Source organism: Trametes versicolor (genome assembly GCF_000271585.1).
Source record: "Trametes versicolor FP-101664 SS1 unplaced genomic scaffold TRAVEscaffold_2, whole genome shotgun sequence".
Classification (NCBI taxonomy): Eukaryota; Fungi; Basidiomycota; class Agaricomycetes; order Polyporales; family Polyporaceae; genus Trametes; species Trametes versicolor.
Window position 1 is genome coordinate 1554263 of NW_007360322.1, and position 27299 is coordinate 1581561.

Here is a 27299-nt window from a genome sequence, read left to right on the forward strand (position 1 = left end):
ATCGTCTGTAGCGAGATAGAGCCCACAGATTAGAAATGCACTCAGCGTCCCGGTCGGACATGCAAGTACGTGTAGTAAACGTGATTCCATCCAAACAATTGAATCACAAACGCTGGTATGCGCGCGAAGATGTTCTGTACAAAAGTCCGCTCACGCGTGCCGAGCATGGTCATCACCTCGCCGTCGAAAGGAGTGGGAAATGACGGATAGAAGTGGGTCAGGTAGCGCCAAATACTAACACCGCGATTCTATCAGCCATTGCTCCCGTTCGTCGTCCATTTGAGCAGGATCTTCAGTGCCAATAAGACGTGCCGCAGAGCGCGTGTCCACGCTTCTTCCTGACTGAATTGCTGCTTGACGGACGCTTCTCCAATCTTGTCTTTCACAACCCTGCGTGTCACCAGTCGCAGTCAGTACACACAGCCCGAGGATATAGAGGAGCGACTGACTGATGAGGGAAATCAACTTGCGGGTCCTGTGACCGTACATAGTCCATGAGCTGCTTCAGGCAATCCAGAAACGCCACCATGGCAAAGTCGAAGCGGCGGTTGTGCAGGAGTCGGCCAAAGTGAAGGTCGCCCGAGCCGTAGAGCTCGTAGGTTGCCTTGTCCCCTGTCGTCTTCTCGATGCGAGAGAAGGAGCCCATTGGAACGAGGCGGTAGCTATGCAACAAGGTTAAACGTGAACGCTAACTCACGAAGTCAGACCATACTTCTCGAAGGTGAAGTCAAGCTTGCGAGCGATGGTGTAGAGTAGCAAAAGCGTCTGTCCCCATGCCGCGTTGATCTCCGCCCATTCGACCTGGGGAGCACTCAGTCCAGCTGTCAAGGAAGAGAGGCAGACGACGTACGGGTACACCAGGAACTCGCCCCAGACGAAGCCCGTTGATCGTCCCAAACACGCCGTCGTGCCCGATACAGAAGGCGTCGTTGTACACGTTGGTTCGCTCGAGCTTATCAAGCGTCGCGGAATCTGCGGCAAATGCAGCTTGCAGCGCAGAGAGCTGTGACGCCTGTTCCGCGGACTTCAACAAGTGCGCGTTGTGCTGTCGCCAGAACCTGCACAAGACTCGTCAGCTGCATGTATGCTGCTGAACGGGTTATGGTGACGAACTCTGCTTCCTCCTCTTCGAGAGCCTTCTCTTCCCGCTCGAGGCTCTTCAACTCGTCCTCCAGTTGCTGTCGCTCCCGTTCTGCTGACTTCAACTGCTCGATCGCAAGTCGTTCTTCCTCCTTGAGGCGGTCGATCTTCGCCTCCGCCTCGAGCCGGTTTACTCCAGAGCCCTCCCGGTCTTTCTCCTTCTTTACCTCCTTCTCGAACGCGATGTACCCGTCTCGCTCTTTCTTCGTCTCCTCAAGCTGTCGCGTGAGCGTTCCAAGCAAGATGTGAGTGCATTCCGCACAGAGAGGGTGATCGAGGTCTGTTCGGCTCGAGAGGAGGTTGAATAGCCGGAGTGATGAGCGGAGGTGGTGCGAGAGAGGCGAAGGATTCGGGTGTGTAGGCTCCTCTGGGGGCGGCGCTGGCTGTGCGGGCGCCGTTGCACGACCTTTGGTGAGAGAGGCTCGCTTTCCAGGCGTGGTCTGGGGCAGTTGCGAAGGGATGTTGCGGATTACGCTGTCCTGGAGCAGCACAAACGATTCGCTTGGAAGCATCGGGGCCTGCTGCGACTGTCTCCGCTGCGAGGAGGACGTTGCTGGGGAGGACGGTGTCCCTTGCACGGAATTCCTCCACGCAGACTTCGCGGATGGAGGTGCGGGAAGCTGGGCCAGTTTCTCTGCCCCAGACGCCTGCCGGCCATGCGAGGCTGAAGGTGCGGGGGGCAGGGATGACGCGACGAGGTCATACGCCGACGGAGAAAGATCTACGAGCGAGGCATCGAGCTGTATCGCGTCAGAGTGAGTATTGTTGTCTTATATGTAACCACCATCGCTCACATGTAGAGGTTGCTTGCACTGCTGACACACGAAGTTCATGATGAGATGTTGTTGTGGCTGCCAGTAGCCCGCCGTAGGACGCTAGATATTGGCAACAATTGGCTTCTCTGCACACGATCGAATGTTTCTATGATACACTACTGCCTCTGTTAGCATGATACATGGGCTCTTATGTCGTCTGAACATCGGTACCTGGCTTAGTATGCTGTTTGACCGTTCGTGGATGACGGCGGAAGGAGCAATATTCGAGCCGGCTCGGAGCGCGCAGAACCGCACCGCTTTAGCCACATCGGACGAACGGTCCGGTAAAGGCGTTTAGGCGTCTCAGCTTGATTTGCAAGTTTGAAACGGAGAGGTGGATGAAGAAAACGCAAAACACAACGGCGTGCGCACTGTATTGGCAGGGAGTACTGAACCGGGCACTAGATTCTGGGTGCATCTACACTAGAACATTAACTGTCGAATCAAGGACATGATATCATGTAGGCTACAATCTCCACCCCAGCGGGGACGGGACACGACCGTTCTACGATCGATTAGCCAAGAGCTGGCGGAACTTGGCGGGAACGAAGTGAGGAGGCAATATACGATGTAGCGTAGACCGAAGCAAGATACTTTAGGAGGGAGCAGAAAAAAAGGAATTGATGGTGCGAGGCTTGCCGGACCTGGGGCCGGACTTCAGAGCGGCGGTGCGCTGGTAGTGTACGCGCAGGTTCAGTCGCTGTATGACAGCCTTCGCGCGCGAACGGTCGAGGTGCGCAGCACGGGTATCCACTGAAATCAATGGTGTAAGTAAGGCGTCGACAGACAGACGGTGTCGACTGACCAATCTTGCCGTGCAACATCTCTAGTTGCGTCCGGACCTGCTCGATGATCGACGCTTGTTCTTCTTTCTCCTTCTCTCCATCCTGATGTTCTCCCTGCTCCGCTTCACCCGCCGGAGGGGCACCCGCGTCCTTGTGAGCCTTCTCTTTCGCAGCCTGCTCCTTGGCAGCCTGCACTTCCAGAGATGTGTACTCGGGAATGTCGGACAAGACCCGGCTGAGCAATGACACCCTAGAAGTGAGCTCGTCGTGGTAACCCTCCTTGTCCGCATTGCCGGCAACATCGAAGTATGCTCCAGAGCCAACAGCAGGCGAGAGTAATTGGACCACAGGCGAGAGGTCTGGCAACTTCTCGTAGCCGCGCGGAGAGGCCGGAGCTTCCATGAGGAGGGAACGGCCCACGTTGCGCGCCAAGCGGGTGGTGCAAGGCGAGACGCAAGGCAAGAGAGATATAAGGCGAGCTTGATTGAGGGGAGAAAGGGTCTTCCCGAACCCGGCGATCATGGTACACAGGGAAGCCTCCTGCAAGGTAGATGAGTATCGTCGTAATCAAGCTTGGTGACTTGTAGCAGACTCACCACATGGAAAGAGTCACCCTGGGCTGCATCTATGGCGCAGCCAATAGCGTCGCAGGTCTTGTGGATTTCCATCAACAGGTCATCCGTTGCTGTAGGGTCCATGCCGACGAGTAGCGCTGCGAGGAAGTAGTCGCGAAGCCCTTCGCCCACAGGTGCGCTAAACGCGCGTTAGTGGATGAGTGCGGAAGGCGAAAACCAATCTTGACTCACTGTGCGAATGCTCCCAACAGGGAGACGAAACGAAAGACCATCTCGCCACGCTGTTCGTCTGTGAAGGCAAACTTGGCTGCCTGACTTGTGGGAACGATCCAGCCGTACGTTTCGAGAGTCGACCGAGACGCGCCCAAGCGAACGAGGGCGGAGTGCACCAAGGAAGGGCACAGACCAGATGGATGCGCCTCCAGCAGAGGCGCTAGCCGCATAAGCTGGGTGTATGCGAGGCTGCTGAGGGTCGCAGGAACGTCCGAGAAAACTGATATGCGCTCAGTCCATCGCTCATGATTTCTGAAGCCGGAGATACATACCGAGTTCAAATAGCCATGGAACTACAGACTTGCATTGCTCGGGGGCAAGTAACGTTACGAAACCAGATGCCAACAGTGCAGAGACCTGCATAGCATCTACACCAAGACAAGCCGCGTTAGCGCGGCAACGATCTTAGGATTGAAGCACTTACCCTTGCTACGGCTAGCATGTCCAAGCAATTGGAACATCGCGTTATCTCCGGCATCCACAGGGAACGTGGGCATAACGAAGTCGGCGTCCATGCTGTCGTCTACGTCTGCTGTTGCGGTGGACACGTTCCAGAGCGGGACACCGACAGGTTCTGCGTTGAGCATCGCCAACGCGCGCGCCTTCTCAGCTAGCTTGTCGCTCTCCAGAATCTTGCCAACAGCTTTCCCACTCTTAGATGCCAGGATTGCCCCAGCCGATGCCTCGTCCTCGCTCTCGTCGCCATCGTCGTCCTCACCTTTCGACTTCGCTCGCGTGGCCTTCGCCTTCTTCGCGCCCCGAGTAGCTGTCCCTAGAAGCCCAATGCCCGCTCGCCAATCGTCGTCGCTGTCCGAGCCTTCCTCATCGGCCATTTCCTCCTTCAGGCCCTTCTTGGCATCCTCTTTCACCCTTGCGAAAGCCGCCTCCGCTGAACGAATGGCCGCCATGCCCATGCCCGTGCGCTCTTCGCGAGCCTTCTCGCGGAGTAGACCGTCGAGGGGGTTGGCCTTACTAGGCTTCCGTTGCTGCGTCAGTGGAGTGGCGTAGCGTTTGGGGGCATTCGATGGCGAAACGCGGCGAAGATTGTATCGAGGCGCCGAGGCAGACTCAGACTTCGACGGGGTCGCTGCTCTGGAAACGTGCCAAGTGTCACTATATGCTCTTTCGTTGTGGCAAACAGAGCAGGACTTACGCTTTCGCTTTCGCCTTCCCTTTCCCCTTCGTGTCCTTCGTGAGCATCGCAGCAAACCCGCCGCGCATGTCGCTACTGTCCGAATCCGAATCCGAATCGGAGTCGCTAAGCGAGTCAAGGGCCAGAGGCGATTGCTCAGGACTGGAGTGCGCCGCAGCGTATGCACGAGCCTTGATGTCCGCAATGAGCTGATCGGTCTTGCTCTTCACATCGAGGGGTTGAATGACTTGAGGCTCCTCTTCCGGCTCTGGGCCGGAGATAGAGTCGCTCGAGGGTGGAGGAGTCAGAGAACTGAACGCATCCGAAGGAGAGGCCATAGGATTGGGCGCAACGCGACTAGGAGTCGCCGCTGGTGAACTAGGTTTAACGTACGCTGCTGTACGCGTCACTGTAGCGAGTGCGTCGTCCAGATGCTGCTGGTGAGAGCACCCATCGCTGGAGGAGCGCGGGGTCTGTGGGTAAGGCATAGAGCGCATACTCGAGGTCTCCAAGGGTACTTCGACAGGCGTTGCATCTACGTCCATTGGCACATCATCGAAAGACGTGCAGATGGGGTCCAGTGGTGGGGGTGACTGCGTTCGGCTTGGTGGGTTCGCATTTGTATCCTGCCGCCATTTGGCCACACTTTCCTGCACAAATGCGGGGTCTCTCTCCGGGATCCGAGGAAGAGTAAGCTCTTGCTCGTCGGACTGGCTAGTGGGCACCAGTTCGTCCGGGTCTACCTCGTAACCGGAGCTGGAGGTCAGTGGTGTCAAGTCGGACACCGGGGAAGACAGTCGAAGCTTTTTCGGAGGAGAGGGCCTGACAGAGTCGGGTTGCTGTGAATCTAGTACGAATTAGCCATTTCCGGATACGAGGATCGGATTGTGGTACGCACTGGTAGTACTCGGAAACTCTGGCTCACCGGGCAAGTGGACACCCTCCGTCTGCCTTTTTGCATAGGGTACCGGACCGGGGGACAATTTGCGCTTGAGCGAAGGCTTTCTGGACTGCGCCGGAGAAGAGCCTGAAGCCTTCGCTGTGGCTTTCTTAGGGGAGGCGCGGTTGGGAGAACTCTTGAGCACTGTTTGGGGGCGGGAGCTCCGCCTGGGAGGTTTCGGAATCTCGACACAATCCAAGGCTCTGCCGCGACCGCGCCCGTTGGTAGCCAGCGTACCCTTCTTTGGTCTGGGGGTTTTCGCAGGAGACTCGGTCGAGGCCATCGGGGTAGCTGCGGTAGAGACTTGGCTACTACGCGTAGGCGTTTCGTTCTTTGAAACAGGCGCGAAGGAGAGCCTCGTTTGCTTCAAGCTTTTCATGGTGGTCAAGTCACAGTCGTGTTGAGCTGACCTAGCCACAAACAAGCCGGGGTGTCCAGATAGCAAGATTGAGCGGGCCAGAAGCACAACAAAGCAGTTTTGGACGCGTCTCAAGTGGTGCGGATGCAGTCCACAGCTCCAACCAGTGTAAACGGGCAGCAAGTGGTGGAGGAAGGGCAAGGTGGTCGTTGTTGGGCGCAGTGGCGAACGCGACTTGGGCTCATTCCGCGGTGTGACGCAACGTGACGCTTACGCGTAGTTACGCGTGGGTCACGCGACTGGCGCGCAGAGACCCCGGGGACCCCAGCTATACTCTGCCTCGCGCGTTCCGCGTCAAACGCAAGTAGACTCAGCAGCGTTCCCCGGAAACGTACTACTCCCCACTGGCAGGCAGCGCACACGACGACGCCGAGCGTGCTGCTTCTTCGACCACGACGACACCCATACATGTCATGCCTATGCGCCATGCCCAGAGGACACATATCATATACTCTGTGAGTTCATCCGCAACTAGTGAATGTGGCAACAGACCCTCATCGTCTCGCAGCTTAATTCCCTGCTATATCAGCTGCACACCGTCTCCTTCCTCCTCTCACCACGCATATGGGCGTACGTCTGTCGTGTGCTCGTCCAGTTCCAGTTTTCGAGGCCGCGGGATATCGACCCCCAACGCTCACTCCGATTCTGGATCTTCTGCATACTGTCCACCAACGTCCCCTCCATCTACAATCATGCCGCGAAGAGCCCAGCGGCGGGGCGGTCGCTCATCCTCGATTTCGTTGGACTCGGTACGTTACTGTTAGCGTCTCCCGTACGTCCATTCCGCTCACAGCGGTGCTTCTTACACAGACAGCGTTCCCTCGAGGACCTTCCTCTTGTTGTTTGACTTGGTCATTATACTCCTGCAGATTATCCTCACTACGATCGCGTACGAAACGTCACTTGCGCGCGACGTGCCGCCCGATACCCCGGACCCCCTTCAACCCGAACCGATACCCACGACGCCTATATCTTTCATCCCACGGGGCGACAGCGACTCCAAATCCTCCAACTCAATATCGCATGAGAGCGAGACGGAGTACATCATGGACCTCCGGCTACGGACACTCTTGCAGCGTCTGAGACATCCGCCACCCGTGCCCCCACCTCCGCCAACCAGGACTGCTGAAGACCTCCTTCCACTCCCCAACACCTCTCCGTTTCAACTGTCCCAGGGTATACGGATGCTTGCGCGTGCCACAGCTCGGGGCCGCGAACGCGCCGCTGCACGGCGGCCTGAGTCAGCCCAAGACGGCGCCCCGAGGGGGCAGAGGGGGAGGGATTCGGATAGGACAGGACAAGAGTCTGTGGAGTCTAGGAGAGTACCGGGAGGTCTGGCGTCGGACGATGAGGTGTAAGCATGTGGACTCCGCACTACCGTATCGATCTTGTTGCTAGCGTTGGCCGGTGGACATAATTGTACAGTATGCGCGATGGCTGGGCGAGGTCACCACTTCCGCTTCATCTGTGCTTGTGGATAGGTCTGAGAGCGGAGCGAATGCGACGATTGGCCAACTTACAGCTTCCCGCAAGCATGCACCAAATTTTGCAAATTCCTCCTTGCAGGTGTCTTTATGGACGTCGGTATACGTCGCGAGAATGCACTTCCCGTATGCGGAGGCAGTTGCGGAACAAGTGGTTGTAGAGTGAAGCGCGAGACGTCGCAAAGGAGTTGTGGCTGCGTTTGTCGAAGGCTGCATTGTATCCTCCTCGCCTGTTTCTCTCTGCCTTTTGGAGTGACAGCCTCGAAGGGGACGGTTGACGTAGACGTAGAGAGTGGTGCGGGCTACGAAGGCGAACGAGGAGAAGCAGGTCAAGGTAGCGCCCAAGCGCGTCAGAGTAGCGCGTATGGGCGCCTATGACTTGGTCCTCTCCTGCTCCCCGCATGTGCTAAGCTAGGCTGTCTGTATACCTCTGTCTCGCTACGTCGTGAGGTCTTAGGGGTGCTGGGGTTGTCTAGCTCTGACACACGTGGTGGAGTCTTTGCAAGTGCGTTCATTGTCAGCTCCTAGTTTGTCGACACTTTCAGTTTGGGCTCACCGCGACCGACTTCGGAAGCCTCTACCGGACTTCGCTTTCTCGCAAGACGGGGCTCTGCTGGACGCTTCTCCGAAATGCTGAACGTGATAGAGCTCGTAGTATGCGTGCTGATTGTCGTTACTCTGGTGTTCTATTTCTTCTTTTGGAATCGCTTCTTCGGGCTCCTTTTCAGCCTCCTCGCCCGCTTCGCGCTCTGGAACCAAGAGGAGTCCAGCGTATGGGTCAAGCTAGGTATCTCATGTTCCCTTGACTCCTCCGGTGAGGTAACTGACTACTCTCTGTAGGCTCTATACACTTCTCCGTTCTCACTGGTCGGATTCTCATCAAGGACCTGCGCTACCACTCGAGCAACCAGACCGTCCGAATTGTCAAGGGCCAAATCTCATGGCGGTATTGGCTTCGCCGCCCTGCCGAAGAGGAAGACCTAAGTCATGCTCGTGTCATCGGCGAGGATACACCGGGTGCGTACTGTCCGCATGCTTTACTCTACCTATGAGTATTGACGTACGAGACAACCACAGGCAAGGGTAAACCGCTTGCGTGTCGCGTCCATATCTCGCTCCAGGGCTTTGAATGGTTTATCTACAATCGCACCGCAGCGTTCGACAATATCGTGTCGCAGCTGGACCCGGACATCCCTATCACTCCCGTTCCGACGCCAGTCCCCGAAGGAGCAGCTTCCGTAAGGAAGATATTCAGCAGAACGTCGGTCTTCCGAGATGGTAAGTCTCTTCGGAGCTCGGTGCAGCCACTTTACTGATTCATTGCAGCCTCCATCCTAGGTCCGCCCGTCTCGCTTGTATCCTCCATCTATAAGCGAACTCCGACCTTCGTCAAGAGAGGCGTCGGGTGGTTCCAACAGCAGATGCCAAACCTTGACCCCAAGGACTTGCTCCCTATCAGTCTCGAGGTGCTGAAGGGCGCGATCACCATCGGAAACGCGTCCACTCCCAACTTGCTCGCCGCAGAGTTCCAGCGGGGAGAAGGCACATACGGTATAGTTGATGTAGATCTGTCCCGAGTACTTTCAACTATGACACACGCTGACATTGCATATGCCAGTCTCGATCACGGCACGACCATTACAAGTCGGTGTTCAACTTCAAGTTCCACACCCCTTCTGTGTCCTATGTCGAGAACGAAACCTACACGTTCCCCATGACTGAGATCGGTCGCCGTACGCACGAGCACGTCAATCGCTCGGACACGACCCCCCTTCGCCATTCGTCCTATCTCTCCTACGATGCTTTCCAACGTGTCTGGGGGCACCTTCGCCTCTGGACAACATTGCCCGCTCCACCATCCCGTACGTCTGCGTTCATGCCCAGCGGTGTCACGCATCCACAGACATGGGGCCGGCGGAAGCAGCAGAAGAGCTTGGACGAGGCAACCCCTCTGGGCGCGGATTTCACGGCGCTTGAGTACGCGATTGAGCGCAAGATACTAGAGGCGAACACGCTTGAGTTATTGTATTACGCCGATGTGGTAGGCATCGTGCCCGCCCAGGCTGGGGGAGAAGAGGCGCAGGATGAGAGCCCAGACCCGTTCGACATCGGGAATGGAGACTTGCCTCCGGAATGGGGTATTGACCTAATGGTTCGGGGTGGGTTCATTCGCTATGGCCCATGGGCAGACCGGCAACGGTACGTGCATCATCAAATCGACTGCACGCTGAACTTGACGTTGGTGCAGAGTCCTTTTGCAGCATGCCTTCTTCCCACCAACGTTTACTGACGCGCCGCTCACACCGCGGCTGAAGCCTGGCGATATGCGTATGTGGACTGGCATGAAGCTGTTCATTGAACTGCGCGACGGTGTTACACTCCAGCTCCCGTTCCGTGAGCCCTCGAAGGTACGCAGTTCGCTGTCTCATCATTTTCTTTCGCTCATATATGTGCAGAACTGGCAATGGGATGGGAAAGCAGATGTCAAGGGGCGGCCAAGGAAGCGCGAGGCAGCGACCATCCATGTACGTGCTGGCGACAGTTCAACGATCAGCTATATCGTTCCGATGGTGGCCACGGCGAAGGGTTTCCAGTCGGTGCTAGAGGTCCATTTGGATACTGTCACGGTGACGTCGAGTCTGAACGACATCCGCCTGCTCACTGCGGAGACCTGCCGAGTGAGTAAAGACGGAGATAGATTATGGTCGCACTCTTGTTAACGCTCATACAGGTACGTAGCCACATGCCTGCACCTCTCAAGTGGAATGGCCTCAGACAGTGGTCGTTCGCGATCTCCCTCCGACAACCATGCCTGTACCTTCTCCGCGATCATATCAACATGTTCGCGGACCTAGGGAAGGATTGGAGCACCGGCCCTCCCAGCGACTACAACACTTTCACTCCGATGATATACATGGTTGACTTGGACTTGCACAATTACAACATCAACCTATACGTGAACGATCACAATATCATCGACAAGCCATCCATCAAGGAGGAGAACGGTGCGGTGCATGCATTACTGCGTAGGGCTACTGTGTTGACTGCGCATAATCAGCGTTACTAACGTTGCGGGGCACGCACCTCTCGAGCGGAATTCATATGCCGTTCAACAAGTACCGGCCAGAGGCTACGGCAGTGTCGTTTTGGATCGAGGCCCCGGATGTGAACGTCGACCTAGCGCTGCCCCGCTGGAATATCTCAAGTCTGGCGCCTACCCCCGACCGGAACCAGGTCGGGCGCATCGGGATGCTGAACATGAAGGGCTCATATCTCTACTTCGCCGACGTCAACCAGAGTAATGTCGACCAGCTGAAGCTAGACTTCTCAGTACGTCAATTCTTCGTTCGTACGCGTGCCACCCTCTCATACCTTCGATAGGTGCGCGACCCCGTGTACAAGACGTTCGGATGGACAATTCGCTACCTTATGATCTTGCGGGACAACTACTTTGGGTCATTCACTCACTTCTCGACACTGACAGAGTATCTGAAGAAGCGAGAGAGCGGCCAGACACTCGGCGACCCTATCCATTTGCAGTACAGGGAGGGGCAGGTAAATCTATCGGCTCTCTGGTTTTGACACGTTCTCATATCCCATGTCGACAGTCCAACGCGATGCAGGTTGTTCTCGGGCTCGATTTGAAAAATGGTCTCATGGTCCTACCTGTGGGGTACCCGGGATATGAGAAGTACTACAGCGGGACTGAGCAGACTGTGCCGGAAGACCTCGGCCCATGTTTGATGCTCTCCTTGCCGACGTTGCAAGTGCACCTCAGAGCGAATGACTACTATATGGGTGAGTGTATCTATTGGTGCCAATTAGGAGAAGCCGCTAAACTTGGGATTAGAGATGACTGCCAACGTCGACACGATTTCTGGTCGGATCAGCGAACACTGCTACAACGAGTCGATAATGTCTTCCCGTACCAACCATGGGCGTGAGCAGTTTGTCATCGATGGTGAGTTGTTATGTTCGTACATATGGTATTGGGCGTTCGACTCATTCCTCGTAGGTCTCGATATCATCGCCAATCGCCTGTTCGGACCGCGACCGGCGACATCGACGTATGTGTGCATATGGGAGATCCATGTCGGCGATGTGAAGGCATCTGTTAAGCCCTACGAGGTAGCCTTACTGTCAAGCGCAGGCTCCGCGTTCGGGCTCAACTTTTCCGATCCCTTGAACGCGCCGGCAAAGGAATACTCGATACCTTCGGAACCCGATGGTAGGATTTTTCTTTAGCACGAGACGGACTGGTATTAACGTTCTTCCCAGTCACTTTCCTCAAGATCCAAGTCGAATCTGTCAACGTCGTATGGCTCGCGAATGGTGCAGCGGCGGAATTGGCGCTCCCTGCGGGATTGAGACTGGACATGAATGACCTTGCCGGCAAGGAGTTTCGGAAGGTGACCAGCTTGCGGCTCCCCGAAGGGACAGCTCGCCTCCTCCTTGCATCCAAGCAAGACCGTGCCCGCTGGGTGGAAGCTGCCAACGCTTGTCTCAGTGTCGACCTCGACATATACTCTGCTCCTCCTGGTTGGCGGGATTCTGCACGAAAGCAGGCGGACTTCATCGCGGAGCAGGATCGGCTGACGGGACGCGCAAAGATCCTGTATGCAGCCGAGGGAGACCCTGCGGATTCCTCGAAATTGCGGCCAGGTATGACCTGTATCGTTTGCGTTTGTCGCGACTGACCAGAATTTGTAGGGCGAGGGGCTATGGACACTGACTTCTACTTGCCCCAAATTCGGATACCAAGGATGTCGCCTATTGGGACGATGCAAGATCGTCTGGGAGCCCCTATGGTTGCACTGCGCGAAGACGTATCGGAGTCGGATATCGATCCGCTACCCGAATCTGCACGGGATGCTCGATTGGCGTAAGTGTATATTTCAAAAGAAAAGCGCTATAGCTAAGGTTCCTTCTTTCTCGTAGGGACCTCCGGCCCACAAAGATCCTGGCGAGCACCTTGAGTGATGACGACACCGGCAGCGGTGACGAATCCGACGACGACGACGTCTCAGACTGGTCGACCGACTACGAAGATCCTGTGGAAGGTAAGCTCAAGTATCTATATACGTCTCATGTAGTCATTGAATCCCTGGCAGATGATCCCACGCACTCAGGGTGGCCCTCAGCCAATCAGTACAGCCCGTACTGCAGGCATTATGAGAGTCGTCTATTGTCTCGTCCCTCTTCTTGGTCCTCTTCGCCATTCACCCTGACCCGGGTACGTTCAAAAGTTATTGCACATCATGACTGCCAGCACTGAATAGCTCCTACAGGATGTTTCTCAATGGTATCGTAGCTCGGCGCAAACAGCGCTTGCCACGGCGATATCCTCTGGACCCACATTGGGTCCTGACTGGTCTGGCTTCGCACGCGAGGAGAGCGGAAACGCAGATAAGGACGTATACCGCGTTCATTCGAACAAGCGTGGTATCAATGTGTGGGTCACCCCGCTCATCCTTCCAATGATGACACAGCTTTTGAGGGACATCAGCGCAAGGGTTTGTGGTTTCCTGTCAATCTCTGGTGCATGTGCTCATGTAAACCATCTACAGCAATTAGGCCCAGAACTTCGCATGGACGCCTTGACTATGAAGTACATCACGGCCTTCAAAGGTCGGCCGAACACAGTTGAAGCGATCACATGTCTTGATATACAACTACCGTCCATTGAGATCCGCTCTCTACAACTAGTGAATGCGACCTCCCAACATGGAGCCTCTCCACCTCGAGACGCGTTCGCAACCGTAGCGGAAGTCCATCTGGCTGGGACGCACCTCCGTGCTCGCTTGCGATCGACATCCAATGGACACTCTGAAAGGGATGTTGCGGCCGCTTTCAAGTCCTTCTCTATCTTGCTGCTGTCCCGGTCCCCCTCGAGGCAGTCGTTCAAGCAGGACCCCAGCGCTCAATGCCAGCTGTCGATTGGCCCTACTCTCGTTTCGATCATGCGGGAGCAACTGACCGTCTCTCTCGGGGTCTTGTCTACCGACATCGGCCATTCTGGTCCGGATTTCGTCTTCGCTACCATTGTCGTTCTCGCTAGGTGCCTGGCTGGATTCGTAGCGGCTCAGCGGGAGATTCGGAGCCGTACACCATCGACCGACCGACAGATCGTTCATGGCATCCTCGCATACTCGCGTGAACGATCTGTAGTGGACCCACTATCGACCATCCAGCCTTCGTATCTCGTGCAGCACGGGTTGCCTGACAGGCTGCGGAAGGACATCACCTTCAAGTTCTTGGTCTATCTACGGCACTCCCTCAGGTTCCTTGACGAGCGCGAACGGCTAGCAATTCAGTCGCTGCATCTCCAGAGCGACAACGAAGCGTCAATCGAGGATATCCTCGGCACGCTCCAGAACCAGTGGTTCGGGGTTGGCGGTGACGACGACTCATCTACTATCTCCCAACAGTCGCTCTTGCAAGAGCTGCTTCACGCTCCTTCCCTTCCCCCTCCCGCAAGAAGAGATAGTTTGGAGCCTCCCTACAGCGCAATATCTGTGACTCTTGCTGGAATACGTTTGGTGCTCCGTCATCCTGACGAAGCTGCACAAAGCAGCTTCACGTCCGGCTCAAATACGATCAGTCTCAATAAGCAACCTGTCGACCTCATCCAAGCCGTCGCGGGTGCTCCTAGTAGGAGCTATCCCCTTTCCTCCAGTCGAGACAGGGAGAGACGCAAGCTCATACGTCTCTTACTTTTCCTAACATTGGACGATATCTCTTGCACGGTTCACCCCCAAGCGGTCGAGTTCATGCAAATCGTACTGCGAGAGTATCGGCACCACAGCATCCCCCTTCAAGGCGTCCTCAAGGATCTCCGTACACCAACTACTTCACATTTCGACAACACTCTCCCTTCGCGTTCCGTAAGCCCATCTCGCAAACCGTCGACCACCCTATCTCTCGACTGCACGCTTTCCATGCGATCCTTCACATTCACCGCGGCCACAGAGAAGCTCATTGTGCGTTTCAAGAACGCCGGCGTCACTTATGCGTCGTCTTTGCTGGCCAAGTTTCCGAGCAAGGAACAGCCCCTTTGGGACATCTCTACCAATCACTCTCTTATGTTCGACAATGTAATGATCGAAGCTTGCGCGGTGACCAGTTCTGCTCCCACGAAAGAACACGTCCTCGCTTCGCTCAGATTCTCCGGCGGTAGGACAAATGTCGTGGTGCAGCAAGACGTCGGTCGCAACACCACTGTGCACGTTATCCTCGGTCTCCGCAAGCTGCATTTGGAAGTGCCACGGAGCGCATTGCGTCTTTACCGGTTCGTCGAGGGCTGGCGGTCTGACTATCTTCCAGGGCTTGACGCTACAGTTCGTGCGCTACTCTCTGAAATGCGTGGACCTCCCACCTCGCCTCACCCCCCTCCTTCACACCCGTCACACTCCCCAAAACTTCTGACTTTCGAAGTCCAGGCCACGGTCGCGTCGGTCCAAGCAACTCTTCAAGTCATGCATGGTACCTGGCTCTCTTGGGAAGTTCATGAGACGTTGGGATTCCTGATGAACGACACTCGTCGGCGCGGGGCGCACTTGTTCGGACTGCAGATGGGTGCTCATGTCTTCAGCATCTCGAAGACGAGGAGCAACACACATGCTGACCCCAGCTCAAGCATCAGACTCGAGTTTCCCACTATCACGCTCCGCGGTCGACACGACAACGCGAGCGTCCAAGGGCTAGCACTGGTCGACTTCTTCCACGTGACGGTCAGACCCTCGGATTGGGATACTCTTCTCTCTATCCAGCAGAAGTCTAGCCAAGACTTCAACGACCTCATCCATATCATCGAGCAGTCTCGTCAGAAACGACCAGAACCCTCTCCCGAGGCGGAATGCGCGACTTCCAAGCCCGGAAAATTGCCCTTGAAGTTCAACGGCTCGTTCAAGATGAAGGGCCTCCGTATCGGGCTCGAAGGACTTACCACAACCGTCTTCTTGGAATGTGAAGATATCAGCGGAGGTCTCGGGAACCACAGTCACTCTCTGTGGCATGTCAAGCTGTCTGATCTCTCACTCTCTCTGGCGTCGCGACTATCCCTCTCCGATCGCGCAGACAGAGACCGTCGATCCGCTTTCGTTCGCGTCGACTTCGAGGCTCACATGCAAAAGAAACCCGATACATCCGTCCCTCACCTGGAGGTTTCGGTCGCGAAGGTTCATGCCGTTATGCAACCTAGCTCTATCGGGGAACTTGGTGACTTCATTGACCACTTGCAGGTACGAAATATAGTCGAGTTTGACCATCCGAGTGGATTTATTGACGTGCGTCTAGGCTGAGGTTCTGATCCGCAAAGAGAAGCGCGCCAGCGAGCTCGAAGAGTTCAAGGAGAAGACCAGGAGCCTGATGAGGACGCTCGACGTGAAGATCGGAGAGCAGACAGCCTCCGAAAAGTCACTCCTTGAGCTGTACACCATCTCTCTAGCTATCGCCAACATCGGTGTTGCCTTTCCTCTCACTCTCGCGCGGGACCTCCAGATGCCCCGCTCCGGGAGCCACGATGACGCTGCTGTTCGCGCGTTCCTATTTTCGATCAAGTCTTTGAAGTTCAGCAGCCAGGCAGGCGAGAATGGCAAGGCATCGATGACAAATTTCGCCTTCCAGTTCGTTTCCAGGTGGGTTTACTTTCAAAACGATGCGGTATACATGACAGTTCTCTGACCAGGGACACTCCAGATTCAGACAAGGTGTTCCAGCCGACTTCACGGGCGAGAGTCATAAAACCCGCAATCGCCTCCTCTATCCCGAGATGACCGCCGAAGCCCACTCGGAGCGCGTGGCCGAGTCTCGGAGGGTGTGCATAGGGGCGCAAGTCAGTGGTTTCATTCTCGACGTTGACTCCACCATCCCCGACTTCATCTCGTCCCTTCTGGATGTCTACCGAAGAGGCAAAGACCGTGTGGAACGACTTGGCGGTGCTGTTTCCCGACCATCGCCGAGCACAGAGACAGAACCCCATCTAGAACCTGCTCAGACGGAAGCTCAATACAGCGCCTTACCCACCTCGAACATCCTTGCATCGCTGACCTTCGCCAGCGGGAAGGTCCGCATGCACAGCAAGGAATCGAGCTCGCAGCACCGTCGAGGTCTTCTCTCCACCCTTGTCTATGGTCGAGGAGAAGATATGAACGGCGCAGAGGAATTCAACCTACCTGAAGTCTCCGTCTGGGGCGAGTTCCGTGCGACTCCAGCCGTTCATAAGCTCAGCGATTCGGGTCGGACCGCCGAACCGTCGACTCTGGTCTTCAAGAGCACCATTCATTCCAGTCAGAACACCCTCCGACCTACCCTTCTGCCGTTCCTCACCGAGATCATGACCAAGGTGGAGGATCACATGCGGTCGAGCAATTGGAAGAGTGCGCAAGCGTCTCCAGGTCCGAGGCCTCACGGGTTGCTACCCACAGTCGCCTTGACAGAGGAGCTCCCGGTTCGTACCCAACAAGCCGATCCAGTGACAAGCATGAAGATCAGTTTCAGCCTCCGCATCGATCAGTCCAAGCTTCACTTCACTTGTCGACCCGATGCGAACGTCATTGGTGGCTTGTACTGGGATAGTGGCGGATTCATAATCAACATCGCTCCTGGCGCCCGCCGCGTGTCGTTCACGGGAACTGTCGGAGGGCTGACTATCGCTCTCAAGCACGGCTTCCTTAGCGAAGACTGCGTTAAGGTCAACGCCCGCAACCTCAACTTCTCGATGGCTTTCGCGAAGGTCCAACCAACGCAAAGCCGTGTCAGCAGTTCTATATCTGTCGTCCTCGACACAGAGTTTTCCGGCAGCATTCGCTTCTCCCGGTTCCAGGACGTCCTCTGTTTCAAGGCGGTCTGGCTAGACAGGATCCCTGTGTTTACGGGCGGGAACTCAACACCTACCGATCGACCATCAAACCCTCCCAGCGCATTACTGACCCCCCAGCCGTCTTCGTCATCTATCAAGCAAGAGCTCACGACTGCGGTCCTTGTACGTCTCCGCCGGGTGGAATTAGATGTCGACCTAGGGCAGTCGATCAGTAGCATCAGGCTCACACTGGATGACGCCCTCTTCCGCACGAAGATCACCGAAGTTCTATCCGAGCTATCTCTTTCCATCGAACAACTCACCGTACTCGCCTCCGGTAACCTTTCTGGACACGTCGACCTTCCCAACTTCCAGTTCCAGACTGTGCGCCGCAACAGTAGCGAATATGCCAAGGAAGCAGGAGGTCGCATGTTGGATCTTACGATGAAAACAGGCGTGTTCGTCGTGAAGCTAGACTCGGAGTACCATGAGCTCATCCGGTATCGGTATGTACCATTCATGCAAACATTATGTCTTCGCACTCATGACCCATCGCAGAGCGGAGCCGATCACGGTCTATATCTACGACGACTGGTCCCAGATCTCCTCGGACGTTCCTGCGGAAGACAGGCGTGTTCATCTGGATTTCGTGGTCTCCGGCAGTGATGTGCTTGCAATCATGACAGTCGGCACCGTCCCCAAGCTGGTCTCCTACGTCAACAAATTCCGCATGAACCTTGACGCACAGCGGGATGGCGCTAGTCGCGAGTCGCAGGCATTCCGCGTCGCAAATGCCCCCAAACCAGACAACCCTCTTTCGGCCGTCGCAAATGCCATGTTCAGGTCTGCGCGTTCGCGGTTGAAGGAGACCGAGACCGGAATTTCCTACGTCGTTGCTCAGCGTATGAGCCTTCAGCTCGAGCGGTTGCAGCTCATCGTCTTCCCGCGTTCCATGCGGGACGCCGAGTTGGCGCAGTTCGTTGGCGCGAAGATCCATGCCCGCCTCCAGCGCGTCATCCACGGGGACATCGAGCCTTCGAGGCGCGACCTCCGCCTACACTTCTCCACCATCACTATCTCGAAGATCAGCCAGCTACGCCATGCGCTCGTTCCAAAAGACCGCCAACTCGATAGTCCTGAATGGCTCAAGACCGTGGTGACGGGGTCTCCTGAGGCAACGATCTTCGGTCTGCCGTCGATGAGTATGCACATGCAGAGTATGGAGAGACAGGACGGGGCGCAGCGCGTGCTCTCGTACGACTTCAAGAGCAGCTTCGAGAAGGCCGGACTCGCGGACGCGGACGATATCTATATCTCGCTTAACATGGCGCTCTACTCGTGGCTCACGGTCCTCCGGAAGACGTTTGCGCGGGAGATGGAACAGGTTCAGGCGTCAGCTGAAGCACGCGTCGCTGTAGGGGCTGCCGGAGGAGCGCAAGCGGTGCTGTCTCATCGCAAGAAGGCGCACGAGCCCGCTGGCGCGGGCGCATCACTGCTCGACGATGCTGGCAATTCTGAGGCTGTCAGCCCTCTCCGCACGCGCGGACGCACTCGGGGATCAATTTCTACCAGGACAGTTCCGCTGGCTGCGCATTCTATGGACGACATCACCATCTCCTCCCCGCTCGCACCTCTCAAGATATCCACCGCGTCCGCAGGGCCGTCAAAGATCGTCTCACCTATCTCCTCTGCCAGTGCCGCAGATCCGACCTCCCCTAGCTCCTCTGGCTCTGGCCCCACCGCCGCATCCTCTTCCGTGCCACCAAAGACGACGAAGGGCCTTACATATGAGCCTCACGACCGGAAGATCGAGCGGTTGACGATGAGACAGCTGGGCGAGGCGACGCCGGACGTGATGCACCCCTTCTTCATGAAGAAGGCTGGGTTCAACCTGGAGGACTCGCTGCCGCAATACGTTCACGAGTACGCGACCATGCCGACGGAGGAGATGATGAAGGCGCTTCTGAAGCTGTACAGCAAGCAGCTCACGCGCGGGGCCGATGAACCTCCGCTGCGGGGCAGAGATGTGTAGAAAGAAGCGCGTGTACCATACCACACTGGCATATCATCCTCGTCTTAGCTACATTGTACCATTGTCACTACATCTATCAGAGGACTGGCGGCTTAATGTTCAAGGTCTCGTATACATACCCACTACTGCATTCGACATGGTTTAGACCTGTATCTAGATTTATATTATAGCTGTAATAGTGGATTCTCGTGTTCGCACTTTTTGTATTGCTCGCATACGGCTGCCCTCGTCCCCAGCGTTACCATGGTACAAGGCCACTGCCCCAGGTCGGAAGCCGGCAAGCTAACTCTCGGATTACTACCCGGCCTGGTTTTCTTCCTTCGTTCTTACCATTTAATATATCTCAGATATGCTCTGCATTTCGCAGTGTACACAGACACTCCTTTCAACGACCATACCATTGTCCTCGGGCTTAGCCTATCAGGTATACATACACAGCACTCACTAATCGATGTCTCCTATATTTCAATGCATGCGACTGTGTGTTTGCGGAAGCCGCGTATCGCCTAGTACAAATGGTAGCTACTGGTACTTTCGCCCTCGGATCCAATCACTGAAGTCTACATAGATATATACTTGTCTCCCATAGGCAGACGATGCGTGATCTTGTCGAGGAGGGGAGGACAATCACACTAACGATATATACGGGTCCGACGCCGCTATCCTCGCGAGCCCAGCTGGGTGGGATGGTTGCGCGTGCCGAAGGCGCATTCGGGACGTGCCAGGGCGCGCACTCAACTGCCCTTCCGCGATCCCTCTGCGCGAGCATTTCGTACAATGCATACATTTGATTGATACCCACGCGCAGATTTTGAGCCAGAAATATATGAATTTGCGAGAGCTTCGCGGAGGCACCATCACAGTGTTCGCAAATGCTCGGAGCAAAGCTTATTGCCAGGAGGACCACATCGCGGCGCGGGCTGCAGCGCGGAAGGATGACCCGCATCCGCACCACATACTACTGCTTTCTGGTGGCGTATTAGGCCTGTACTCCTTTGCCGGGGGGTGCTTGGGGGGGGGGGGCACATTGGCAGAGTTGGAGCAGGTGAGTTGCAGAGGCTGAGGCGGAGGCCAGCGGAGGCCAAGCGGAGGCGCAGGAGAAACGGGGGTCTACATTAACACAGCCACTACAAACAAAGCCAAATGAGAGAGAGGGTGGTGGGAGCTGATCTACATGCTCTTGTCTACCTCACGGCGCTAAAAAAAAAGGCAGTGAGAGTAAGCGCCCTATCTCTGTATATAAGGTACGGGGCGTCTTAGACGCCTGCCATTGCGCGTGCCTGCCCGCGATGACCTCCTTTACCTGAGTGAATTATTACGGATCAGCAAATATCAACGATCATGATCAGCAATACGGAACGCACCACGAACATGTTCAGCCCGTGCTTCAAGCGTTGTCTGTGTTCTACCAGAGCGTCGCTATGCTTGTCCTTGCGCAAGAACCGGCGCCAGACCGGTTTGCTCTTCAGGCGCGTCATGGTCTCAACGATCCCGTTCATGTCCCTACAACGTTCCACAATGTCCAAGTACGGTGATTAGCGCAGTGAACAACCACGCAGTGAACCAGGTGCACTTCTCGAGTTCGGCGATATGTTTCTTCATCTTCTCGTCCAGCTCATCCTCAGGCACATCCTCGATGACCCCTCTCACAGCAGACTCGACGCTCATGGCCAAGTTAGCCAGCTCCTTGCACTCCTTGCGGTTCTGCTTCACCGTCTAGTATCGGTTCCCTTGAGCCGTATTCGTACGGAGTCAAGCATCGCGGGTACTCACCTCGGCGCGTTGCAGAATGGTCGCGACAACAGATGATATTCCCTGTAGGAAGGGTACAGCGGATCCAACGTCCCCGGTGGCCTGAACAGCGGCGGCAACGGGTTTGAGCGGAATACGAGAGACACCTCGACCGATGGAGCGCATCCCCTTGCCCAGCCAAATGGGCTTGAGCTTTGTGGCGAGCTTCTTCGACGCTTGGCGGATTGGTGCGAGACGGAGGGGCATGATGAGCTAGGTTGCGACGATTTGAACAGAGGGCCGAAGACGACTGGTACGAGCAGGTGGGGGCAAACACGGTATCGGAGAGCCCTATCCCAGGGTAGACGTATGCGCATACGTTAACGCGCAGGCATACATCCTCATACCACCCTAGGGCGTTGGATGGGCACATGAGCGGGGCAATGCATGGGCGTCATTGTTTTCCAAGGACTGTCAATTAAACTTAGGGCGCGGAAGTCTGCAGCGGAAGGTCTAGCCTTGTCACTTGATGGCGGAATTGAGAAAACACGATGCAGTAGGAAGAGGAAAGGAAGCGCACCAGTAGTCTGTACGATGCATTGAACGCTGGATATGTCAAAGACTTCCAAGCTTCAGGAGAACTCGGCATAAGCAGCTTCACCCATTTCGCAATGCTGTGCCAGTGGCGATCACCTCGCTACTTACGGTGCGGAAAGTTCCTGTGCTCCATGTCTTCGCTCCGGACCGTAAGAGATACAGAGGAAATGGCCACCAATGATAGATTACTTAGCAGAGCCGCCTCCCACGCCCGCGTTGAATACACTGAGCAGGGCGAAACAGCCGTACAGAAGTCCAATGGGATACGCGAGCAATAGCCTCTGGTCCGACATACGCAGCACCGCGACGAAAATGCCGGATGCTGCGTATGTGCACCAGAGAATGGAAAGCGTCGATAGTAGGTATCCCACCATGCCACTGTTACAGAGTTAGCGTGGCACAGCGCGAGGAAGAGGAGAATGAGACGAACTCGAGAGTAACGCCAACACTGATTGCGCCCACTGCGACCATGGGTAGTAGACAGTACCCGAGCACGGAGACCACGCGGTATGCGTCGATGCCCTTTTCTGACATGAGGTTGAGGAGGGTATAGATGGAGAGCGAGCCGAGCACGCCGACTCCGTAGATGTATCCAAATTGTGGCTTTCCGGACTAAACCAATGCAGCCGGTAAGTGTAAACGTCGAGAGAGATTAGGTACGTCACATACGAAGAGTAGGAAGGTTCCGAAGCAAAAGACAAAGAGAAGCGGGCCGGCGAGGTCCGCATCATCCATGATGTGTTCGTCCACTCGTTGTAGGGGATTCAAGACGGCAAGAGACTTTGCGCGTATATGCGAGAAGTTAATACCCAGTTCTACAGAGCCGCGGTCAGTACTTCCCCATATAACAAAACACGATGCATGCCTTCAAGTAGTGGCGGTTCCCCTTCAAACCCTCCCGTTCCGAATGCCGTCCACCATCCGCCTGCTGGCTGAATGTTTCCTCCATACCCTGCGCCTCCTTGCTGTATGCTCCCCTGCGCACCGACGTGGCCCTCAAGACTCGAGCGCGAGCCGCTATAGAAGGTGCTGCCGACAGGGCTGGGCGCGTAGAACTGGAGAGGCACGCCTGGTTGCGGGGCGACCGCCTGCTGGGGGTAGTACGGGTTCTGCGAAGACGACGCGCCATACGCGGCGTTGTTGTCTTGCCACATTCTGCCGAGTGTGAGGGGGGAATATGAGAGCGGAGAGAAGAGGTGGTAGGGCGCGTGTCAAGCTGGGCGGAGGCTGCGCGCGAGAGCGAGAGACGTGGACGGAAAGCGCCTACTGACGTCACGTGCGCACTTTAGGCTGCTGTTCGATAGACGCCCACTCCGAATTTACTTTCCACCTCCACCTCCTCACCTCCTTTCATTTCTCCCGATCCGCGATGGTATGTTGCAAGCCTGGTTGTTCCACGTAATGGGAATCTAATCCAACTTTTCCCAACAGCCTCAGGTACGGTGGACCCCTAAAGTGATACAGGCGACGTTTTCCAATCGTTTTCTTGCAGAACGAGTACATCGAGGAGCACATTAAGCGTCATGGTCGGCGGTTGGATTACTTCGAGAAAAAGTGCGTAGCTATACTGTCTCACCCTCACCATGTCCTAATGGTGTGCTACTAGGCGCAAGCGCGAGGCTCGTGAGGCCCATCGCTCATCCGCGGTTGCGCAAAAGGCCTTCGGTTTGAAGGCGAAGATCCTCCACGCTAAGCGTCATGCCGAGAAGGTGCAGATGAAGAAGACCCTAAAGGCACACGACGAGCGCAATGTGAAGCAGAAGGACTCCTCATCTGCACCCGAGGGCGCGCTCCCGACGTACCTGCTCGACCGCGAGGGCCAGAAAGACGCTAAGGCGTTGTCCACCGCGATCAAGGAGAAGCGCAAGGACAAGGCTGCCAAGTATGCTGTTCCTCTTCCGAAGGTCCGGGGTATTGCGGAGGACGAGATGTTCAAGGTCATGCGGACGGGCAAGAGCAAGAAGAAGGCGTGGAAGCGGATGGTCACGAAGGCGACGTTCGTCGGGGAGGGCTTCACTCGTAAGCCGGTGAAGATGGAACGTTTCATTCGTCCCATGGCTCTCCGCTACAAGAAGGCGAATGTTACCCACCGTGCGTTACATCTGTGCTATAAGGTGTAGTCGAGGAGCTAACCGTCGTTCTGTTGCAGCCGACTTGAAAGCGACATTCCAGCTGCAAATACTCGGCGTGAAGAAGAACCCTCAATCACCGATGTACACACAGTTGGGCGTCCTCACAAAGGGAACGGTCATCGAAGTGAACGTTTCGGAGTTGGGCATGGTCACCGCTGGTGGCAAGGTTGTATTCGGGAAGTACGCACAAATCACGAACAACCCTGAAAATGACGGTTGCATCAACGCGGTACTCCGTACGCCCCTTTCTTTCATCGTCGTCTTCTGCCGATGCTAACTCCTACCCTCAGTCGTCTAATGCCCCTCACGCACGTCCTCTCATCTACGGTTTCATGCCCATCTTAGCATAGCACCTCCTTCTCATGTCATTCCTGTCGCTTTCTATGCCAGTATGTAGCATCTGTAATATCATGTCTTGTGGTGGACACTCCGGAACGATTCAATATTGTCCAGTTCTGTTCAGCCCGGCGCTTGAACACTTCCAAAACAAGCGCCGCCTATATGCCCGGCGCGCCAAAGCTCGCTGTGGCTCTCGTCCACAACCACTTCGCCGTATTGCAACATGTCTACCTCTCCCGCTCCGTCTCCTTCGCTCGCGCCCGGTGGCTCACGCCATGCCGCTACACCTCTTGACAAACAGCGAGTACAGCTCGAGAAGCTCTTGAAGGACCCCGCGAAACCGGCATACATCCCTCCTCCCCCGAAGGACAAGAGCATTCGGCCCGCTCGCGAGATGATGAAGAACGTGCAGGGGTCCAGTGCTGGAGCAGGCAGTGGAGAATTCCACGTGTATAAAGCGAGCAGGCGGCGAGAGTACGAGCGACTGAAAGTGATGGACGAGGAGGCACAGAAGGTATGCAGGCTCGCTCACTTTTGTTCCTCTACGCTCTCCCCAAATCTATGTGACTAAATATGACTTACATGGGTATTCCGCACTTATAGGAAGCAGAGGAGGCCGAGTTTGAACGTCGGAAACGCGAACGGGAGGAGCAGGCGGAGGCCAAGACCTCGAAGAACCGCGCGAAACGACAGAAGAAGAAGGAACGCGCGAAGGGCAAGGGCACTGAAAAGGACGGGCAGGAGGATGGTCCCACTGCGGGTCCGGAAGCAGCGCGCGAGCGCCCCGACGTACCGCTGAAGAAGCGGAGGCTGGTCAACGGCAAGGAGCTCGTGTTCCGGCGGCCGGGCGAGGGCAGCGACGACGAGGACGAGGATGTTGGCCCGAACCCGCAAGACGCATACGACGCGATCCCCGACGCGCCCCCAGTGGCTATCGCCGACACGCGGAAAATCACGATCATCGAGGAGGACTGACCGCCCGGCTCGTCTTCGTGTTCCCCATCTCCTACTGTTGCTCACGAACATATCCTTGGTAGAAATTCGCGGATAATTGTATCGCTGAACCGAGGGCGTGTACGACTTGTACTCAATCCTATTGGTGTTCTTTTCGCTCTGCGACTATGCTGCTCCGGACGCCAGGACTTCTAGCTCGGCGCAGCGCTCACTAACGAGTTGCGTTTGTCATCGCATGCCGCAATATATACTGAAGCACTGAAGATGTTCATGGTCCTAGGGCTACTCGGTTGACTTACCAGAAGGTATATCACGCGGTCGCTTGACGAGCCATTTACACGAAAACTCTCCCGGGTAGAGCCTATGATTATCCGCCATGGCAATTGCGAAGTTAAACCTCCCCCTCATTCCAGTGCAAGCATGCAGGGTACTCAATTGTGGTGCCTGGGATGACATGCCATCCCCTGCTTCTAGGTTTGATGTGTATCTGCTGAACGAGGCCCGGAAGGTGAGCTTGTTTGTGGGTCCGCGGATAAACACGGCTAAATTTCGTTCGCTAACCGCCGCGATGAGGCCATGTTTGTATAGCCCCCGGGTCGGCCTGGGAGAAAAACTAGTGCAACATACAACTATGGGCCCTCGGGACCGAGAGTCGGCCTTCGATACTTGTGCTACGCCGTCGAGCGTCGCTTCTCATGCGGTCTTGGCTGCCTCATAACTATCCGAGGCACGTCTCGTGAATCCCGACCGGTAAACCTTCTGATGTAGCGGCCCGTACCCAACGGTCCGCGAAATAACCTCAGACTTTACCGTAGGTCGCTCACTGACGGTGCTGAACACAAAATGAACGACAGTATAAAAGCGTTCGCGAGTCGATGGAGCATAGTCCAGGTCAGGCTCCCCAGTACACCTCAAGCTGCCCGCTGCGATGTTCTCTCTGCTCTCTACGCTCCTCGTTGCTGCCTTGGGGGCAGCTCGCGTCAACGCCCATGGCTACGTCCAAGACGTCGTCGTCGGCTCGACGCACTACACCGGGTATCTGCCGTACCAGGACGTCTACATGAACCCCCAGCCAGAGCGGATCATCCGCGCCATCCCCGGCAATGGTACGTTTTGAGCTTGCGAGGAGTCAGATTCCATGCTGACTCTGCGTTTCCTGCGGACAGGCCCGGTCACGGACCTCACTCTGATCGAGTAGGCACCGACCCGTTTTCCCCCTCATAATACGAGTGCTGATGCGGCCTCTCTTTTAGCGTCCAGTGCAACGGGTACACCGACGGAGGGGTCTTCGGCTCGAAGCCCGCCCCCATCTTCGCCAACCCAGTTCCCGCCGGCTCCCAAATTGGCCTGAACTGGACCGCTTGGCCTGACTCGTAAGTCCCTCCTGCTGTTATATGCGAGCATACATTTAACGACAACCGTAGCCATGTCGGACCCATCATCACATATCTTGCTCGCGCTCCCAGTGACATTACTCAGTGGATGCCCGGCAACGAGTACGTCGCTCCACATATCCCACCGATCATACACTGACCATTCCCCGGAACAGTTCGGTGTGGTTCAAGATCGACGAAGCTGGAAAGACCGCTGACGGCAAGTGGGCAGCCACGGACGGGCTGTACGCGACGGACTCGATCTACACTATCACCATCCCGCCCAAGCTCAAGGCTGGCCAGTACATCATCCGACACGAGATGTTCGTCCTACCCCTACCAGGCTCCTGCGTGGATTCGGACTGACATAACCTCGCAATGCTCATCTAGAATCGCGCTGCACGGCGCGTTCGCCTACCCGGGCGCGCAGCTCTACCCGTCGTGCATCCAGATTGAGGTCACCGGCACCGGGAACGCGTTGCCTACCTCTGGGCTGGTGGCATTCCCGGGCGCATACACCCCCGACACGTGAGTTTCGTGCTGCATGGGTTGCTGTTTGGCGCGGATGCTGAGCGTGCGCAATAGACCCGGCATCGTGTTCGACGTGTACGACAACCCTGACTCTACGTACCCGATCCCTGGACCGGCAGTGTACGTCGCGTTCTCTTGTTACTATCCCACAGCGCATGTCTTAACTGATCACTTCGCTACAGCTGGACTGGCGGTAACTGAGTGGAGGGCAAGTGGTGTAGTATCCTGGTGTCTGCGTGTCGAAGATGT

At 56.1% G+C, this 27299-nt stretch overlaps 10 protein-coding genes across 10 annotated transcripts; 5 read left to right on the top strand and 5 right to left on the bottom strand.

Annotated features, from left to right (window-relative positions):
* Positions 1–131: 131 nt before the first annotated feature.
* TRAVEDRAFT_69100 (APG6-domain-containing protein) lies at positions 132–2141 on the bottom strand. Its single transcript, XM_008036101.1, has 7 exons — positions 2127–2141; positions 1935–2071; positions 1114–1880; positions 851–1058; positions 713–801; positions 450–662; positions 132–390 (listed from the first exon to the last, which is right to left on the bottom strand). Exons 2-7 carry the CDS (start codon positions 1971–1973, stop codon positions 252–254), a joined length of 1455 nt encoding a protein of 484 aa, XP_008034292.1. The 5' UTR covers positions 1974–2071; positions 2127–2141; the 3' UTR covers positions 132–251.
* Positions 2142–2344: 203 nt separating this feature from the next.
* TRAVEDRAFT_69101 (uncharacterized protein) lies at positions 2345–5943 on the bottom strand (the record flags this gene model as incomplete). The annotated part of the gene is made up of 8 exons (XM_008036102.1): positions 2345–2708; positions 2761–3280; positions 3337–3493; positions 3547–3808; positions 3861–3956; positions 4013–4680; positions 4742–5567; positions 5619–5943. 8 exons carry the CDS (start codon positions 5941–5943, stop codon positions 2551–2553), a joined length of 3012 nt encoding a protein of 1003 aa, XP_008034293.1. The 3' UTR covers positions 2345–2550.
* A 548-nt stretch (positions 5944–6491) lies between these two features.
* On the top strand, positions 6492–7537 carry TRAVEDRAFT_56132 (uncharacterized protein; the record flags this gene model as incomplete). The annotated part of the gene is made up of 3 exons (XM_008035782.1): positions 6492–6533; positions 6587–6827; positions 6889–7537. 3 exons carry the CDS (start codon positions 6492–6494, stop codon positions 7434–7436), a joined length of 831 nt encoding a protein of 276 aa, XP_008033973.1. The 3' UTR covers positions 7437–7537.
* A 58-nt stretch (positions 7538–7595) lies between these two features.
* TRAVEDRAFT_84436 (uncharacterized protein) lies at positions 7596–7772 on the bottom strand (the record flags this gene model as incomplete). The annotated part of the gene is made up of 1 exon (XM_008036103.1): positions 7596–7772. A coding segment is annotated over one exon (177 nt), but the record flags the coding sequence as incomplete, so codon positions are not given.
* A 200-nt stretch (positions 7773–7972) lies between these two features.
* On the top strand, positions 7973–19527 carry TRAVEDRAFT_160879 (uncharacterized protein). Its single transcript, XM_008036104.1, has 22 exons — positions 7973–8349; positions 8403–8579; positions 8640–8840; positions 8889–9124; positions 9181–9761; positions 9811–9970; positions 10019–10240; positions 10294–10567; positions 10621–10892; positions 10944–11117; positions 11171–11360; positions 11413–11523; positions 11578–11790; positions 11841–12224; positions 12273–12444; positions 12501–12622; positions 12674–12795; positions 12851–13075; positions 13130–15802; positions 15858–16198; positions 16260–17867; positions 17920–19527. The coding sequence occupies exons 1-22, from the start codon at positions 8193–8195 to the stop codon at positions 19391–19393; spliced, it is 10089 nt and encodes a 3362-aa protein (XP_008034295.1). The 5' UTR covers positions 7973–8192; the 3' UTR covers positions 19394–19527.
* A 1036-nt stretch (positions 19528–20563) lies between these two features.
* Positions 20564–21391, bottom strand: TRAVEDRAFT_43209 (uncharacterized protein; the record flags this gene model as incomplete). The annotated part of the gene is made up of 5 exons (XM_008035605.1): positions 20564–20577; positions 20642–20696; positions 20758–20896; positions 20967–21109; positions 21167–21391. The coding sequence occupies 5 exons, from the start codon at positions 21389–21391 to the stop codon at positions 20564–20566; spliced, it is 576 nt and encodes a 191-aa protein (XP_008033796.1).
* A 497-nt stretch (positions 21392–21888) lies between these two features.
* TRAVEDRAFT_141435 (Yip1-domain-containing protein) lies at positions 21889–22875 on the bottom strand (the record flags this gene model as incomplete). The annotated part of the gene is made up of 4 exons (XM_008036106.1): positions 21889–22099; positions 22152–22333; positions 22391–22536; positions 22578–22875. The coding sequence occupies 4 exons, from the start codon at positions 22873–22875 to the stop codon at positions 21907–21909; spliced, it is 819 nt and encodes a 272-aa protein (XP_008034297.1). The 3' UTR covers positions 21889–21906.
* Positions 22876–23064: 189 nt separating this feature from the next.
* TRAVEDRAFT_26420 (TGF beta-inducible nuclear protein 1) lies at positions 23065–24279 on the top strand. The gene is given in 6 exon segments (XM_008035356.1): positions 23065–23093; positions 23106–23108; positions 23211–23275; positions 23328–23812; positions 23871–24089; positions 24144–24279. The coding sequence occupies 6 exon segments, from the start codon at positions 23091–23093 to the stop codon at positions 24149–24151; spliced, it is 783 nt and encodes a 260-aa protein (XP_008033547.1). The 5' UTR covers positions 23065–23090; the 3' UTR covers positions 24152–24279.
* Positions 24280–24415: 136 nt separating this feature from the next.
* Positions 24416–25167, top strand: TRAVEDRAFT_43212 (DUF1168-domain-containing protein; the record flags this gene model as incomplete). The annotated part of the gene is made up of 2 exons (XM_008035606.1): positions 24416–24706; positions 24796–25167. The coding sequence occupies 2 exons, from the start codon at positions 24416–24418 to the stop codon at positions 25165–25167; spliced, it is 663 nt and encodes a 220-aa protein (XP_008033797.1).
* Positions 25168–26074: 907 nt separating this feature from the next.
* On the top strand, positions 26075–27251 carry TRAVEDRAFT_34184 (glycoside hydrolase family 61 protein; the record flags this gene model as incomplete). Its single annotated transcript, XM_008035456.1, has 8 exons — positions 26075–26252; positions 26313–26340; positions 26400–26519; positions 26571–26642; positions 26696–26842; positions 26910–27047; positions 27105–27170; positions 27233–27251. 8 exons carry the CDS (start codon positions 26075–26077, stop codon positions 27249–27251), a joined length of 768 nt encoding a protein of 255 aa, XP_008033647.1.
* Positions 27252–27299: the final 48 nt, after the last annotated feature.

Excerpts from the sequence above, each read along its gene's own strand:
- TRAVEDRAFT_69100 (XM_008036101.1), bottom strand. The coding sequence starts at position 1,973 with ATGAACTTCGTGTGTCAGCAGTGCAAGCAACCTCTACAT. Across the intron at positions 802-850 it reads GGCGAGTTCCTGGTGTACCC|GTCGAATGGGCGGAGATCAA; the intron begins GTACGTCGTCTG and ends AGTGCTCCCCAG. Across the intron at positions 663-712 it reads CTTGACTTCACCTTCGAGAA|CTACCGCCTCGTTCCAATGG; the intron begins GTATGGTCTGAC and ends CTTGTTGCATAG.
- TRAVEDRAFT_160879 (XM_008036104.1), top strand. The coding sequence starts at position 8,193 with ATGCTGAACGTGATAGAGCTCGTAGTATGCGTGCTGATTGTCGTTACT. Across the intron at positions 10,568-10,620 it reads ATCCATCAAGGAGGAGAACG|CGTTACTAACGTTGCGGGGC; the intron begins GTGCGGTGCATG and ends GCGCATAATCAG. Across the intron at positions 12,445-12,500 it reads GCACGGGATGCTCGATTGGC|GGACCTCCGGCCCACAAAGA; the intron begins GTAAGTGTATAT and ends TCTTTCTCGTAG.
- TRAVEDRAFT_26420 (XM_008035356.1), top strand. Across the intron at positions 23,276-23,327 it reads TTGGATTACTTCGAGAAAAA|GCGCAAGCGCGAGGCTCGTG; the intron begins GTGCGTAGCTAT and ends GTGTGCTACTAG. Across the intron at positions 23,813-23,870 it reads GAAGGCGAATGTTACCCACC|CCGACTTGAAAGCGACATTC; the intron begins GTGCGTTACATC and ends GTTCTGTTGCAG.